Below are 15,879 nucleotides of genomic sequence, written 5' to 3'. Positions count from 1 at the left end.
GCAGCACAGGCCAGTTTGTGGCTCCAGCGAGCCCAGGCTCAAACCCAAGAGCTCCAAGTTTGGCTGCAAGCCCCGTTCACAGCACCCCCAGCTGCTCCACACTCCTGCTCTCTGCAGGGCACGGATGCTCCAGCAGGCAGGGCAGCATAGCACAAGCTTGGGGAGGGATGAGACCACTTGTCTTGGGCGATTTTGCTTCCCTCTGGTCCAGATCTCCAAGAATACGCTGGCATTTTTAACAGCTCCCCTCTGCGAGCACCCCTGCATGAACACACTGCCAGGACAGTCAATTTGACTCTGCTCTTTAATGTACTATTTCCGCCAACCTTGCAATCCCCAACCTCGAACGCAATACAGCACTGCTTTTAAAAAAGTATTTACACACATCCCAGCATCACCCCCCTTGTCATCCCAAGGAGCAAGGCCTCAACTGGCGCTAAGAACCAACCAAGGGAAGTCTCTTGCGGCCTTTCTAGCGGAATGGCAGCAATGACAGAGGGCAACATAGCTACTGCGATGGTTTTGGATTGGTTTCGGTTGCATCCCTGATGAAATAACAGCATGGAGATGAGAGACAGCATTAATCTATCTCCCCAGCCAGGGCTAGAAGCGCTTCATCTGGCGGCGTTCTTGTCGGCGTTGCTTCTTCTCATTTGGTTCCTGACCGGCAGGCAAAGAGTCAGCTGTAAACCAGGGCCCCAGGATGTTCACCCACAGGAGGTAGAGAGCGCGTCCCGGAGCCTGCAAAACACACGTGGCACAAACTCGGTCACTTTGGGGACAGCTCTGGCAGGGGTGGTGTGACGGTCAGGACGGCTGGTCCTATTGAGGAAGCCAAAGGAGCTGGAATATCTCTACAGGCTGCCTCGGGGGCATCACAGGATACACGGAAAGCAAAGGCAGTGGCAAGCATCCAAAATAAATGGCCTGATTTCATATGGTTTAGGAACTTGCATATGTATACAGCTCTTAGGCTTCATATATGGAAATTCCAGCATCAGGTCTGAATTACCCAGAAAGATCTAACTGCTCAGACATTCTGCCTCTCCCTCCTTCAGAAAAAACACCCACATTTCTCTGAATTAAAAAAAAAAAAAAAAGTGATCCAGATGGTCCCCAGGGGATAGTCAGGGTCTAGGCTGCCCTCTGCCAGGCCAGCTAGAAAGGAACTTGGGCGTAAGGACTGAAATGAGGTAACTCTATGCTCCCAAGATTGCCTTTTATACCTTTGTGAGATATACTCAAAACAACTGTGGGATTTTTTAACTAACTGGAGATTTTTTATCCTTTTGCAAAAGCAGTTTTAGCTGGAGGCACATGACAAATGTTTCAGGAGTAGAAAGAGTCTGGTGTGTTAAGGGGAAATCAAAGCCTACGGCGTTTGATCTACCAAGCAGCACAGTGTCCAGCAGTTCCCAGCCACAGTCCATGCTGGTGAATGACTGAGAAAACGAAACAAGAAGAAGCAGTCTGTTTGCTACAGTCACAAAAAGGCTCTGCGCACAAAGATGGCTTTGATCTGCCTCATGTTTCTTGTTGCCCTTTCCCAGGACCAGAGAGAAAGACCAAGGCCAGCCTAGTTTTTGTGGGGTTGACCCAGAGGGATCAGGCCTTCTTTCCCTTGTACAGCCTAATTTTTAACAAGATTTAACAGGGAGATTAAAAAATTTATCAGAAAATAGTTTGGGCATGAAACAGGACACTGAAATGAAATGGATAAATGATGTGCTCAGTCCTGAAGACAGGGAAAGACAGGGACAATGTAGAGCAACAAGGAAAACCACAGGGGCTTACCAAGAGCCAAAAGTACCAGACGTAGAGCGAGAAGCAGCTCAGCACTTGGACCATGGCTGTCAGCAGGATCACATCCTTGAGGTGCCTGAGGGAAGAAAAGCAAAACATTAACCTCCTGTTCCAGCCCCTGCTGAACACACCAGCTCCTCTGCCAACACAGCCCGTTTGCACCGCCTCCAGGGAGCGACCCTGCCTGCCCCGACAGAAGGACTGTCCCTGCAGCTAGGCTTTGCCACACAAGGTAATCTAGAAGAATCAGAGCAGTAAACAACAAAAATAAATAAATCTGATGAGTTAAAGAGCTAGGCTCCCTCTGAAAAGGGACATTGAGAAAGCTGAGAAATGCAGGGGGGTGGAAATCAGCAGCAAAACCACCACCCCCGCAGCCTGGAACAGCAGCCAGCACCCGCTGATTTGACACAGATCACGCATGAAGTACAGCCGCTCACAGCTGGCTGCAGTAGGGGAAGCACGGATCTTCCCTGTGCCATTGCACAGGCTGACAGACACGCTCAGGGTCACCAAAGGGCTGGGGTGCCGCAAGGACAAGCACACCATCACCCGCAAGCCGAGCTACAGCAACAGACGGCTCCGGCTCCCCCTCCCCTCCTGCTTATGCAACTGTGGGGTCTTCCACACCAGCCTGAGGCAGAGCTGAGAGCAGCTATGGACAGGGACAAGCAGCCCACACCTCAACCACCACCCTTGGGGGGACCTGACACCCAGGAGAGGTAAAAAGATACTGTTTTTTTAACACAAGCCATGGGGAATGCCACAATGGGTTAGAAAAACACCAGCTTCTTCACTCCCATTAAATCATTATCTGCTTGAGTAAGAAATGCGTGGGTCGTATCCAAGAACAGAGTTGAGAAAACAAAGGCAGAGGTAATGGTAATGAAACAGCTTGTCTCATTCTGTGTTTGCAGCACAGCGCAAAACAAAGTGACCAGAAACAACTGCTTTAGGTTTGGACACCATTATCAACTCAAGACACTGTGGAATCCATCCAACAGCTCTATGATGAGACACCAAGGTTCAGAAATCTCACGCATCACCGGAGGCCCCAGAGGGGTGGTGGCAGAGCTCCCACCGAACCCAGCTTTCCCAGCTCTCCCAGGGACCAGCACGATCAGCCTTCCTCAACCCCAAAGCAACAGACAGCATGATTCCAGTACAGACAGCACGAGGGAAACGCCATCAAATCCACAGCCTTCCAGAAGCAGCTCCAAAAGAGGACTCATTCATCAGCTGTGGCACACTCAGCTGAGAGGCAGGAAAACACCCACTGCTTTCTGAAAGGAACTGCTAGCCTAGAGTGGTTCCCCGATCCCCAAAGCGGTAGTTTAGAGCGCTTCACCTGACAAACGGACACAGTCAGTGGGAGGAGCACTTTGTGTTCACATACCAACAGGGTTAAACTAAGGAGACTTGCACCCTCACGGCTGAGGGCTCTGCACAGCCTCAGGTACAAAGGCACAGGGTAAGGACAGGAACTTCAGCTGTGCACATTTTGCTTTTACAGCTCTGCTGCTGAGCTGTGCCGTGTTTTGCACAACCTGCGCCTCGGACAAGCATCAATTAATTTTAATGTCTCATAAAACTCACCCCAAGGGTGTATTGCTCAGGCAGAAAAACCTGAGAGCCCCAGTACCAAGGGAAGTACCACATCTGCAACCAGGGCTGCAGCAGTGCTACAACTGCGCTCATCACCTTTTCACAGCAGGTAACGGGACCCCTGTACCAACACCTCTCAGTCATTTCCCCTGACAGCACCATCGCACCCATGCATGGGGCAGCTATCAGGGCACCCACTCTGCTTTGGTGCCTTACACATCTCCCAAGAGCGTGTTTCTCAGCTAGGAGGATACCCCAGATGGCATCAAACTTCTTTATCGTCCTTACTTGACTGTCCCGTGTTGTGTTTCACAAAAAACATATCCAAAATATTTTATGCTTCTACTCTGGAGCGCCAAAACAGTGTGAAACAAGACAAAAACGTTTGGCTGACCAGCAGGAAAAAGGAGTCACTATAAGATGAAGAGGGTGTAAAGCACCCAGCTCACGAATCACACTAGAAATAACCCCCTCTCGTCCTGGCCACCTCATCCCTTGGCTGAGTCTCTTACACCAGACACCTGAGTCATTCTGGCTGCACATCAAAAACGTATAACCCCACTAACAAACACACAAGATGAGAGCTCATCCTGTGCAGAGACAGCAGGTTCTGTGCCACACAAGTGGGTCCGCCTCCTGGTAACATCCCCGGGCATCTGCTAGCTGCAGAAATAAAACTTCTGTTAAGAAAAATATATAAACCCGCTCACGGCCCTTCAGCACAAGAACACTTGATGTGATGCAGAGGGCTCTGCCAGAAACAAGGCCCCGCTGTTTTTCCTCAGAAGCCTGGCAGCAAGTGAAAGACAGAGGTAAACCTTAAACTGTAGAACAAGGACGTGGGAGGGAAGGGGCCCAGCACCCCAGGTACCTCACTGAGCGCATGCTGAAGAACCCCAGCAAAAGCTGGACCAACAGGCAGAGGCTGAGGGCAGGGAGGACAGCGAACAAAGCCTCGCATGTCCACGACTGCCCAGCAGTTTTCTGTAACTAGTTTAAGGCTCGCTGTTGGAAAACATGTAAATCTAGAACATATTTCTGCTGTTTCAGTACTGTTGTCCCCTTATTTTATTTAACAGCACTTTGCAGGAATTACTGTTGTGTGTTCCTTGACCGAGGAAAAGAGAATTACAGCACCACCAAGAACACTGGACAGGCAAACGCCTGGCGCTGTCTGCAGACAGACAGAGGGAATGCACAAGCACAGGGGGCGGAAAAGGCTGAGGAGTGAGAGGAGCTGGCTAAGGCAGTAGGGAGGTTTTTTAGCATGTAGAACAGTTCAAGACAAGGCCAGTTTGCAGCTGAGATGGGGTAACTGGCAGTGCGTGCCCTTCAAGCAATACCTGCAGTGCTGGTTTAAAAAGAAAATATAAATCTCTGTGTGTTGCAGAAGCGTGCACAGTATCAGCGCTGTCTCTTCACTGAAAGACGGCTGAAAGCTGCTCTGGCTGAACCATTTGGGATCCCCTACCTGTGCACCTCAGCCCTAAGGACAGTGACCATTCCAGGCTGACACACCCATGTAGCAGCTCGTGACTAGTGCACGCAGGGCTGAGCATTCAGATAGCGAGATCAGTTTAGGTACTTTCTTGGAAAAAACGGCTACAGGCTTCCAGCTCCCCTCATGCCTGCGCCAGTGGGCAAACTGAGGTGGGAGCTGAGGCCTGGCCTTCTCCTTCGGGGGCTCTCCTGGCTCTGCGTGCACGCTCAGGCAGCAGGTCCTGCTCACCTGGACTCGTGCGGGTGTGGACACTCACTCTGCCATCCCCTGCTCCATATTCAGGTCGATTCCCCCATCGGCGAGGCTGCCATCATCTGTGAAAGATGGTTTTGCCATGGAGTTCATGGACCGGTAGCTGGTACCGTAGACCACCGAGCTGAAGACGAATGCTAGCTGCAACAAGGAAACAGCCGTCAGCCGCACAAGCCACCGGACAGAGCGGCAGGGGTCTGCTGGCCTTGCCTGTCGCGACAACCGGGAAAGGACCAGGCGCTCACCCACGTCCAGGCGGAGGCGGCAGGGTAGAAGATCACCAGGTTCACCACGGCGTAGACGGCCTGCGGAGAGAGACGGCACGGCTGTCGGCCCGGCCCGGCCCGGGGCCCGGCCCTCCCCACCGGCCCGGCCCCGCGCCCCGCCGGGGCCCTCCCCGGCCGCACTCACGGAGGCCCCCAGGATGATGCGGAGGTAGAAGCGCAGCGTCTCCCGGTTCTCCTCGAAGATCTGCTTCTTGCCCTTGGTGCCCGCCTTCCCCTTGGGCTGCGGAGCCAAGAGAGGCGGTCAGCGGCCGCGCCCGCCCCGGGCCCCCGGGCGCCCACACCCCCGGCCCCGCCACTCACCGCCATGGCCGCGCCGCTCCGCGATCGGCTTCCGGAACCCGCCGGAAGTGACCCTGGAAGTGACCCCTCCGGAAGTGGCGGGGCCGCGCCTGGTACCTGGCGGCCCGGGCCTACCTCAGGCCGGGGAGGGGAGGGGAGGGACCGGGCCTGGGGTTTCCCCCAGTCCCCGCAGGCCTCCCCTAGCCCCGGGGGGCTTCTGCGGTTCCCAGCCCCTGAGGCCTTTTCCCCGGCCCCACTGTGCAGCCCAGGGGCTCGGAGTGCCGGTGCCTGCGCTTCCCATCTCAGCCCCCCTCCTTCTCCCCTGTACGGTCCCTTGGCCCGCTTGTGCCTGTTGCCTTCCCTTGGCTCTTAGGAGAAGATGTCAGGGACGTGCACAGCCATTGGGAGTCTGACCCGAAGCCGAGCGAGCCACGTTGCTCTCAACTCCCTCAGTAGCTCCGCTGGCTCCTGGGAGGTGGTTGGGTGCGTGGGACAAGAGCTGGGGCTGCACAGCCTGGCCCTGCAGGGCGGCAGCCTCACAGTGACTGCCTTCACCAGCCTCGTCTTTCCTTGCAACAGCTCCTTTATATCCAGGATACTACTCTCCAAGCTTCAAGCACAAAAGGCACTGGCCCACTTGCAGGCGCTGAGCCTGTCCAGCTTATTACCAGGACCACCTGCATTGCTCCTGAGCCTTCCTAGGCTGGAAACAGCTCCATGGCCACCATCCTCGGAGGTGTCTTGACGCCTCACATGCTCCTCCACTCAGCAGTAGGAACAAAACCTGCCTGCCAGCCATCCTCAGGCTTCTTCATGCTCTGTGCCACGGCTTCCACAGTGCTGCAGCACAGTCCCAGCCTTGCCCGCTTTGGCCCCTTCCCCAAACCTTTGGAAAGGACACATCCTTAGGTTCTCCACAAGTGTTTATTGTCCCAGTATGCAGGAGACAGAGGCAGGGTCAGATCCCCAGCGACCTGCAGCTGCAGTCACAGGCTACACCCGATGGAGAAGCTGTAGAGGCACGGGGAGGTGCAGGGCACCAGGGTGGGAGCTGTGGGCGCCGGGAGGAGGTAGCTTGTGGTGGTGCAGTAGTGCAGCAGCACAGCTGAAGTGTGCAAGTACCCACCGGGGGTGGGGGAAGGCACCAGGATTGGCACAAGCGCCGGGCAGCAAGGGCAGACCAGGGTCTCCTCCTCACATGAGGCACGGCAGTAGCGAGCCCCTGCCTAGCTGAAATGGTGCTAGGAGAAGGGGCTTGTAGCCTAAACAGCCCCCTTCCAGGAGTGGGAGCGCACAAGAATCAGCAGAAAAATGTTTCAGTGCAGCACGGGCCTGGCGGGGCAGGCACACCGTGCTCTGGAGATGCCGTCTGCTCGCCACACTGAGCAGAAAGGGTGGTTTATCCTTTTTCTAACCGCTTTCTTGGCCAGAAAGGATCCCCTATGCTGATGGGGAGAGCCAGGCAGTGCAGATTCGTACCTTTGTAGTGCTGCCCCTCCTCCAGCTGTCCCAGGGCTGCCTGTACCTTTATTCCTGCCCGCATCCTTGCCCTCTCTGCCCAAAGCCTGGCTGGGGTGTGTGGGGGTCAGCGCCACCACAGAGGGTTTCAGCTGTCTGGAAAGTATTTTGTCTCACCTGCCCGTGGCAGGGGGGCAAAGCAGTTGGGTCACCCCCCCTTGAACAGGAGCCTTACACTCGGTGGCTCAGCCCCACGCTCTCGCAAGAGGGCAGAACATAGGCAGGGAAGGGTGGGCAGTTTGCCCTGGGATGGGCAAGGTGCAGGCAGCACCTGGGCCTGTCCCTTTGGGCAGGAGGTGGAGGACAGAGCCTGAAGGAAGGGGTTTGATTCTGGGGGGTGTAGCGGGGGGAAGGGCACAGGGAGGACCTCACTGCTCTGCGTGGTGGAAGTCATAGCAGAAGTTTAAGTTGCTGGGGGGCTTTGGGATGGGAGGGGGGGTGTCGGGGATGCTGATGTTCTCCAGGTCCAGGAGCCGCAGCTTGAGCTCCATGGACAGCAGGACATCGAGGTCCGTCTGCGTTCGCTCGCTCGTCATCTCCTTGCCCAGGAGCACGTTCAGCCCATCCGTCCAGAGGCAGAACTGGGGAAGCAGAGCACGGGCGTCTCTGGCACCAGCCCTGGGCAGCCGGAGAGCCCACCTCTCCCTGCGCTGTGGCTCCCACCCCAGGGAAGCCCAGGAGGGTGGGCTGGGGGGGGGGCACACACGACTCCCTTCCCCGCCTGCTGTCCCCTGGCAAGGACATCTGGCTGCAGTGGGCCTCCCCAGCAGGCCCTTGGAGCTCACCTCGTAGCGGGTGGGAGCAATAAAGTTGAGGCAGTATTCCTCCATGTCGTACACGATGGAGAAGGCCAGCTCCAGGACATCCTGTGGGGACAGCACAGCGGGTAGCTGGCTTCTCAGCTGGACTCTCTCCAGCACCGGCAGGGTTCAGAGCAGAAGCTGCCTCCCAGCCTCCTCCTCTGCACCCCAGAAGACCCAAGTGGTCTCCAGTCTCAAGCCACGTCAAAAACCTGCCACCATCCATGAAACCACCCGACCTGCCACCATCTACCCACCACCAAAAACCATCAGCAGCTGGGGAGGGGAGCGTGCCGGGCCCCCTGTGCAAGGCAGGGTGGGAGGCGCTGACCTTGTTCTGCTTGCCGGAGCTCTTCTCCTTCGTGTGCGGACACTCCTTCCCCACAAGCAGCATCTTCATGTCCGCCACAGGAACTGGGGCAAGCGGAGGAGCTGTGAGCACCCACTCTCCTCTCCTCCAGGTCCCTGGCGCTCAGAGCCCAGCAGAGCCCGAGCGTGGGGGCTGAGAGCCTGGGAGTGGAGGCTCAGAGCCATCCACAACCAGCAGGCACTGGGCCAGGTGCATGGCAGCCAGGCAGAGGGGCAATTCCCACCTTAAGGCATCCCCAGCCCATCAGAGCTGGGGTAGGCAGAGGGCTCCCCTCCCGCCTTCCCACCCTCTCTTTGTCCCCATCACCTACTTTTCTCTGGCAGGCTCTCGATGGGGGGAGAGTGCACCCCCTCCTCCACGTCCCCATAGTGCAGGACCTTGTGGTTGGGTGACAGGCGGCAGTACCAGAGCTTGTCTGCGGCAAAAGGGCCGTCAGGAAATGCTCAGCCTCCCCCCTGCTGAGGTCCCCTTCTCCAGGTGGATGGACCTGCCCCCTCACTAGCACACCCCACCTTGGTCCCACCCCGTGGGTTAGCCCACACCAGCCATCCAGGGAGCCAGGCATGCTACTCCCCGCAGACTAATTGCGACTTCCCCGATGGCAGGGGACGTGGGGACAAGCCTCTGACCCCTCCCGGGACCCCCACCCAGGAGCAGAGGGCTGGCACTCACCCTGCCTGCGGCGGCTGCTGATCTTGCGGAAGAGGGTGCCCTCGCAGAGGTGCAGCAGGCGCTGCTGTCGGACCAGCTCCAGGAGCTCTGGCTTCAGCCTCTTGCGCAACTCCCTGGGGCGAGAGCCAGCAGAAAAGGAGCACGGCCACTTCAGCAGACGCTCGCTGACCTCCCCCAGCCCCACGGCATCCCTCCCCACGGTCCCCCATCGTGGCTTCGGCTCCCTGCCTGCAGCCCACTCACAGCACAGGCACAGCCAGCGTCTCCTCCTGATGCAGCCGCTCCGTCTGCCGCAGCTTCAGGATCTCGCTGTAGTTCAACGCGTTCACTCTGGTCTTGAATAGCTCCAGGGAGGTGGGCTTGAGGGACAGGGTCCTGGTGATCTGCTCCCGCACCACCTGCAGCACCTGCGGGGCCCAGGACGTCACCTCCCATGGTGACGCTCCCCAGAGCCCCTGAGTTTGTGCACAGCCCATGGCCCCAGCTCCCTTCTGGGGCCCCAGCATCTCCTCACACCTTGTCAAAGTCCTCCTGGGTAGCACGCATCTCCTTCCAGGTCTTGTTCACCAGCTGGATGCAGATGCAGAAGAGCTCTTCAAAGAAATGATCCTGCCCGAAGAACATAGGGTAAAAGGCCTGAGCTGTCTCCGAGCCTGCAGTGAGAAGGACAGAGATTATGCCAGCTGCCCGTTTTTCCAGAGGATTTCAGTATCCAGGAGAACCTGGACATTTCCCATCCCTACCTCCCCTTCCCCTGCTGTCGGTCACACCAGAGCCTGGTGGCGCCACGTTCGCAGCCCCCTGCCCTGGCAGCTTGTCTCCACTCCTGCCAGCCGGCAGGCAGCAGGGCAGGGAGAAGGGCAAGCCAGGGCACACACGTACATGGCTCTCCAACGTGCAGGATCTCGCAGAGGATCAGGGTGAGCTGGATGCTGCTTCGAGCGAAGGGGCATTCGTGTTTGTCTTCCCGGCTGCTGTTCTCGAGGACAAACTGGAGGAGAGGGTCGTTGCCTTGTGTTACATGGGCCATGGACTTGGAGGGTGAGTTGTTGCCCTCCCAGTTGAGCCATCCCTAACAGAAGTAATTCGCTCTCCCCAAAAACCATCCCCAGGCTCCTCCTTCCCCTGCAGCAGTGCGGGAGCTGACCACAGGCACTGCAGGTCAGAGTGGCTAATGCTCTGCAGCCACTGGCTGGTTTTGCCCAAATCGCCCTGATTCGCTCAGACATGAACAAGGCCTGGAAGCCAAGCTGTGGGCGAAACACTAAAAATTATGGGGATCCTTCAGTGCCGCCGGCCTCAAATGGCTGCTCCTGCCCACAGGGAGGACTTGGCTCCATCTGAGACAGGGCAACAGTAGGACACTTGCCCAAAAGGCAAGTCCTCGCCTGGGTTTGGCCAAGGACAGGTCACAGGGAAAGGAAAAGAAGGTGGAGATCCACCAGCACCTCTCTGCCAGGGAGTTCTCTGGGAGAGAGCACGCACCCTGCTGAAGGCGTTGGGGGTGTGCCTGGAGAAATACACCATGTTATCAAGGGCAAGGAGTCCCGGCGGGGCACGGCGGAGGTCCTCAGCTGGGTTGCTGTTGTTCTAGGAGGACACAAAAGGATGCAATTTAGCAACTGCTGCTTTCTTCTCTGAGCAGCAGAGTCCTCCTGATGCAGCCATGGGGTTTGCCTTTTGAGTTCCAGCAGCTCTGCAGCACTCGCTGTTTAGCGGTGCCAAGGGACAAGAAGTACTGCCTGGTGGCCTATCAGGATCAACAGGGACACCAGGCTTAGGGGAGCCATCAGAAGGTGCCACCAATGCTGGGTGGTGGAGCCAGCGTGGGGCTGGGGAGGGACGCACCATGAAGCCCAGCTTGCGGAACTCCTTGGCACACAGGGATCGCCGGCGCTCAGTGCTGAAGTTGCTGGCAGGTGCCTCACTCTCCGACTCAAAGGCAGTTTGGCGCAGAGACTGGAGGAGCTCCCGCTGTTCCTGGAGGGAGAGCGGAGAGAAGGGAATGCCAGTGAACCCCATGCAAGCAGGTTCTCCCAGGACAAACCAACAATGAAATCAAATGCGTTGGGTTCACCCAAAGGCAAACCTTCATATCAGGTGGAAGAGAGCAGGGCCATTCTCACAAGGAGAGTGCTCCCAGACCTGTGAGTAGGGATCCATGGAGGTCCTCATGCGGCGCTCACACAGGTTGAGGCTGACGGACTGCAGCACATACAGGTAATGGGCCATCTCGTCCCCCAGTGGCTCAGAGCTGTGGATGATGTTCTACAGGAGACCACGAGTGAGCAGGTTGCCCCAGGCTGTTGCTCCTCGTTCCTCCAAGTCCAGGGCAAAACAGCCACAGCCCAGCAGGTCCTGCTGTTCGAAGGGGCCTTAGGAAGCAGGCAGCTCCCCTTGGGGTTGGGCGAGAGCTGGGTGTGCCGAACCGCAGGTAGCTGGGGGTGCAACCCTGGGCACGTTGCCAGCATGGCAACACCCACAGGAGGCACCAAGGAAGGGGTGTGTGGCATGCAGGCAACCCAGCCAGGCACGGTCACCGAAGGCAGGGCCTGAGGGGACAGGGGCTGGGGAGGAAGGACAGAGGATGAAGCACAGAGCAGACTCTTGCATGACCCCAGCTCCTCACCTTGTGGATAAACTGCCTGATGTTCTTCTCCCTCAGGTAGTCCATGATGTCCTAGAAAGGGAAGAGGCTGTGAGATGTTCCCCAGCTCAGCACACCACCATTTCCCAAAAAAAGCCAGTGTTCCCTCTGCAGATCTGCTTCCCCACTATGCCTGGCTTTGGGCCACCGGCCGGTTGGGGACAGAAAGGAACCGGCAGTCTCAGAAGTGACACTGGTGAGCAGGAGACCTGCCCCCAGCTTCCACTGCCCTGGCAGCTAGGAGTAGCCCACCCCAATGGGGCTCAAACAGATCCTGCCCCACCAGGCTGCCAGGACAGGTTATGTCAGTCAAGAACAGGCAGAGTGAGGACACTGACGGGAACCATCTCCGGGCACCTCTTGCAGCCCCACCATCCCAAAGAACACAAACGCTACAGTGGAGGACCCAGCTGCCCAAGCCCCCATCACAGGGGGTCCAGCCGTGATGGCCCAGAGGTGCCACGCGCTGGGTCTAGGCCATCACGGTCACTGTGCCACCACCAGCTGCGATACTTCTCCTGTCATTTAAGATCTTGCATCCCCCTAAAACTACTCCGCGAGCAGAGAGCAGCCCCTTACCCGCCGCTCAGTGTCAGTTGCAGCCAGCAGCAGTGCAATGAGCAGGGCCATCGCCTTCAGCTGCAGCTGGGCGTTTGTCCTGTAGAAGGAGGATGATGAGGATGCGGAGAGTCACCAGCTCTGAGGATGGTCTTGCCCTCCCCAAGGCAGAGTCCTCTCCCCCCTTCACTGCTGGACCCCACTGCGTGGAGTTGGGGGACCCAGAGAGGCCAGAGCCATGAGTGGGCAGCTGGTGACAGCGGGACCAGGGGTTAGATGGTCCTCACAGCTGTGACTGCAGAGCACCCACGGATGGGTCAGATATTGCTCTGCACACACCCGTGGGTGCAGCATTTTGGAGCTGCAGGAAAAGCCAGGTTGAACAGCAGATTCCTGCCTGGCAGGAGCCCTGGGCACAAGCCTCTCCATTTTCTAGAAAGAAAAACCTCCAAACTGAAGAGATGCAAAGGTATGAGGCAGATGTGGGAGTGCAAAACCCGCCTTAGCTAAGGGCTTTAACAAACTCCATTTCTTCAGTACAGCACCATCACCCCAAGTTGCAGGGAATACACTCCTAAATACACCAGGGAAAGGGAAGGAAGAGCCAACACCACAAAAACGGCAGGTCAGCTCAAGAACCAAAATACCTGAATGAAACGGGTCATGAATGAAGGAATCTGACCTGGAAATAGGATGGTTTCCAGGACAGTCCATCCCTCCCCCAGCAGCGGGGACAGGACAGGCTGCCCACCCAGAAGTTGTTTAGGAAGGTACAATACAACATTGTGCCAGGGATAATCAGCAACATCCAGAAAAATCCCCTCCATCGCTTCATCCCCACCAGCTTTGGGATGGGGGCGAACGGTGCTCTGGCCTCTCCACTTACACCTGCAGGTGGGTGAGAAGACGATCCAATGTCACTTCTTTTTTGACTAGCTCAAAGAGGAGGCGACTGGCGGGTACCATGTTCTCCAAGATAGACAAAGAGAGCTGCTGGACAGATGCATCCACTGCGTTCATATTGACGTAACTCACTATCTATGAGACACAAAACCATCTGTTGACAGCAGGCTGAGCCTGGGTGACGAGGACAACAAGGAATCCCAAGGGCACAAGCTGAGGAACCTGCAGCAGGTGCTTACCTTCTTGATGAAGGCTGTACTAAGAGTCTCCCAGGAAACAAAATCATGCTCCATCAGCTCCATGAAGGCCTTCAGGGCGTGAGCTAGCATCTCCCCTGTACTGGAGGAACAGATGAGCAAACGCAGTAAAGTGGGTCCAGATACCCAGCAGTCACCACCATAAGGCAGGAGTACCGCTGCATGTTGGTGGGTATGTTAAAAATAACTAGAAAGGCAGAGAGCAGTGAGCAGAAGAAAGGAAAGAGAGACTGTTGGGTAAGAAATAGGACTCTTGCTTAGTCATCCCAGGAAGTCAAGGCAGGGGAAGTTCAACAGTTTCTGGAAAGCTGCACAGTACAAAGATCACTGCAGACCAGCCCTTGGGAAAGCCAAGCCACCCCAAATCCCTCCCCCTACTTCCAAGAACACCCACTGCGCTGCCTGGTTTTGGGCTCCACATCCTCTGTGAGATAGGAGCTCAGAGGAGATGCACCATCACATCCTGAAAGAGTCAGGCAGGCACTAGTTTGGCAACCAGGGTTTTCCTGAGCTGCCTGCAGACCTCTTGCAGCTAAAACCTCATGGCAGAGGGATTATTCGGGGTGGCAGAAATGAGCAGCAGCAGAGGCTACGATCATCACAGGAGGTCTCCTGGCAGCAAAATCCATGGGACTGCACATGACCCAGCCAGTGAAGGGATGGGAGGTTAAAGTCTGGGCACGTGCACAAGGAGTCAGGTCCACAGACCCCTGGGGACCTTCCCCTGGCTGCCAGCGTGTGGGGACATAGCCACATACCTGCAGGTAAGGAGCCTGCAGAGCCAAGCACCCTGCTGCCAGTGCTGCCCTTCGTGCTGCAGCACAGGGATTAACAAGCCAGGAACATGAACTGAGTCCACTCCAACACCTGGGTTGGAGCTCATACAGCATTAGCAAGGGCGAAGAAAAGTCAAGAACTGCAAGGAAAGTCCTCTCCTGATACTCACTCATTCCCTTCTTCCACAATATAGAAGATTTGTTTCAAGCCGTTCCTGTTGATAAACTCCTGAGCAAAGGTAACGTCTTGGGAGAGGCTCGCAAGCTTCTTCAGTGAGTCAGTCTTCACATCCGAGTTGTTGCTCTGGATCCCGCTGTACAACCTCTCTGCTTCTTGGTCCTACCAGGAAGGAAAGAATCAAGCCAAAGGGGCTCATCGAAAGACAGCGAGAAGCTTGGAGAAGGCTGGAAAAGCTTAAGCACAAGTTTTGGAAGGAGGCTCAGGTTAGAGCAGCCCCGGTGAGGAGCTGGACTGAGAGACAGAGCCATCAGAGCAAGAGACCAGCAGGAGCTGAGGAAGGAGGTCAAGCTGGCACGATGCTAGGAACGCTTGATGAGTTGGCCCACGCGTCCAAAGCATCTCAAGATGACTAGTGTCTCTTCAAACTCCCCCAAGCTCTGCCGAGGGAGAATGAAGGTTGAGACAGGTCTGATGGGTCTGAGGCACCGAGAGGAGCCGTCACGAGCCAGAAGTCGCCGAGTGAGGCAGCGGCAGAGGGCTTGGAGCACCGCATCGCCCCATCGCAGGGGGACATCCCACCAGAGCACGTGGCGGAGAAGGAGACGGGGGGACAGAGGGATGTACCGGGGAGGTGGTCAGCCGTAAAATGCTCCCGTTCTTAATCTCCCCGCGGTTCTGTAAGGAGAAAGGAACCAGTGAGCTGGCAAGCACTGTGCCAGCAGGGCTGGGGAGAGGTCGGGGGACGTCTCACCGACTCGGTGATGTAGGTCTGCCGCCCGTCTGCGTACTGCAGGGCATAGCGCTCGGCGTTGGGCAGGCTCCACCTGCAGCGACGAGCAGCCGGTCACAGCGCCGTACGGCGAGTGCCGGTCGCCACCGGGCCAGCGGCAGCCCGGTCACAGGCTGTCACGACCCGGTGGCGGGTGGCGGGTGCAGTACTCACGCATCGCAGACGTCCTTGAGCACCGAGGCAAGGGGCTTGGTCTGCAAGCGAGAGGGCGGCCATGAGCTGGGGTCAGGGGTCCCGGGGGGGCGGGGGGGCACCGGGCGGTACCTGCTGGAGCTCGATGAGCTGCGGGATGGCTCCCACCATCTGGATGGCGATCTTCACCACGTCCTTGGGCGGCGGCATGGCTCCCGCGGCGGCACCGTCACCGCTCGGCACGGCTCCCCGCCCCGCCGCCCCGCAGTTCCGGGTCGCCGCCGCCGCCGCCTCCCGGAGGGCCCCTGCCGCCGGCCCCGAGGCCCTGCTGCCACCACCGGTCTCAATGGCGGTGCCAGATCCAGCCCCGAGCAGGCCCGGCCCGGCCCGGCCCCCTCACCTGAGCTGACGCGGGTTCGGCAGGACCCACCTCCGCAGCGAGGACGGGGCCTCCCGCCGGGAAAGGGCCGGGCCCCGCCAGCCGGTGACGGGCACGGCCGGCACCCCGCTCTTCGGGGCACCCCGTCCCTCCGGGCCCAGCAGGGGCG

At 57.6% G+C, this 15,879-nt stretch overlaps 2 protein-coding genes across 4 annotated transcripts; both read right to left on the bottom strand.

Moving 5' to 3' along the window:
* Positions 1-303: 303 nt before the first annotated feature.
* Positions 304-5,880, bottom strand: TMEM208 (transmembrane protein 208). The gene is made up of 6 exons (XM_082320039.1): positions 5,749-5,880; positions 5,573-5,668; positions 5,407-5,466; positions 5,166-5,302; positions 1,795-1,879; positions 304-741 (listed from the first exon to the last, which is right to left on the bottom strand). The coding sequence occupies exons 1-6, from the start codon at positions 5,752-5,754 to the stop codon at positions 604-606; spliced, it is 522 nt and encodes a 173-aa protein (XP_082176165.1). The 5' UTR covers positions 5,755-5,880; the 3' UTR covers positions 304-603.
* A 702-nt stretch (positions 5,881-6,582) lies between these two features.
* Positions 6,583-15,840, bottom strand: ELMO3 (engulfment and cell motility 3). 3 transcript variants are annotated; one of them, XM_082320006.1, is made up of 20 exons: positions 15,464-15,840; positions 15,353-15,393; positions 15,161-15,233; positions 15,034-15,084; positions 14,399-14,568; positions 13,435-13,534; positions 13,179-13,330; positions 12,314-12,392; positions 11,717-11,767; positions 11,233-11,355; positions 10,936-11,067; positions 10,573-10,677; positions 9,970-10,078; positions 9,604-9,740; positions 9,331-9,494; positions 9,088-9,200; positions 8,726-8,830; positions 8,377-8,459; positions 8,031-8,111; positions 6,620-7,826 (listed from the first exon to the last, which is right to left on the bottom strand). In XM_082320006.1, exons 1-20 carry the CDS (start codon positions 15,539-15,541, stop codon positions 7,614-7,616), a joined length of 2,160 nt encoding a protein of 719 aa, XP_082176132.1. In that variant the 5' UTR covers positions 15,542-15,840; the 3' UTR covers positions 6,620-7,613. The 3 variants fall into 3 exon arrangements, with proteins under 3 accessions (XP_082176134.1, XP_082176133.1, XP_082176132.1); XM_082320008.1 differs by lacking the exon at positions 10,573-10,677 and having other exon boundaries at positions 6,583-7,826; XM_082320007.1 differs by lacking the exon at positions 8,377-8,459 and having other exon boundaries at positions 6,614-7,826.
* Between the last annotated feature and the right edge of the window lie 39 nt (positions 15,841-15,879).

The sequence above is a fragment of the Platalea leucorodia genome (assembly GCF_965183815.1).
Source record: "Platalea leucorodia genome assembly, chromosome: 8".
Classification (NCBI taxonomy): domain Eukaryota; kingdom Metazoa; phylum Chordata; class Aves; order Pelecaniformes; family Threskiornithidae; genus Platalea; species Platalea leucorodia.
The sequence above is the reverse complement of the archived record's forward strand: the minus strand, read 5'-3'. Positions and strand labels throughout refer to the sequence as shown.

What these genes read in the sequence shown, in the direction of transcription:
- TMEM208 (XM_082320039.1), bottom strand. An exon ending in GCATCATCCTGGGGGCCTCC is followed by an intron (nt 5,467 to 5,572) that starts GTGAGTGCGGCC and finishes CTCTCTCCGCAG; the next exon opens with GCCGTCTACGCCGTGGTGAA. An exon ending in ATGGAGCAGGGGATGGCAGA is followed by an intron (nt 1,880 to 5,165) that starts GTGAGTGTCCAC and finishes TTCTTCCCTCAG; the next exon opens with GCACCTCAAGGATGTGATCC.
- ELMO3 (XM_082320006.1), bottom strand. Translation starts at nt 15,541, where the DNA reads ATGCCGCCGCCCAAGGACGTGGTGAAGATCGCCATCCAGATGGTGGGA. An exon ending in ACGCTGGCTGTGCCTGTGCT is followed by an intron (nt 9,201 to 9,330) that starts GTGAGTGGGCTG and finishes CTCTCGCCCCAG; the next exon opens with GGAGTTGCGCAAGAGGCTGA. An exon ending in GCTCCGGCAAGCAGAACAAG is followed by an intron (nt 8,112 to 8,376) that starts GTCAGCGCCTCC and finishes CTGTCCCCACAG; the next exon opens with GATGTCCTGGAGCTGGCCTT.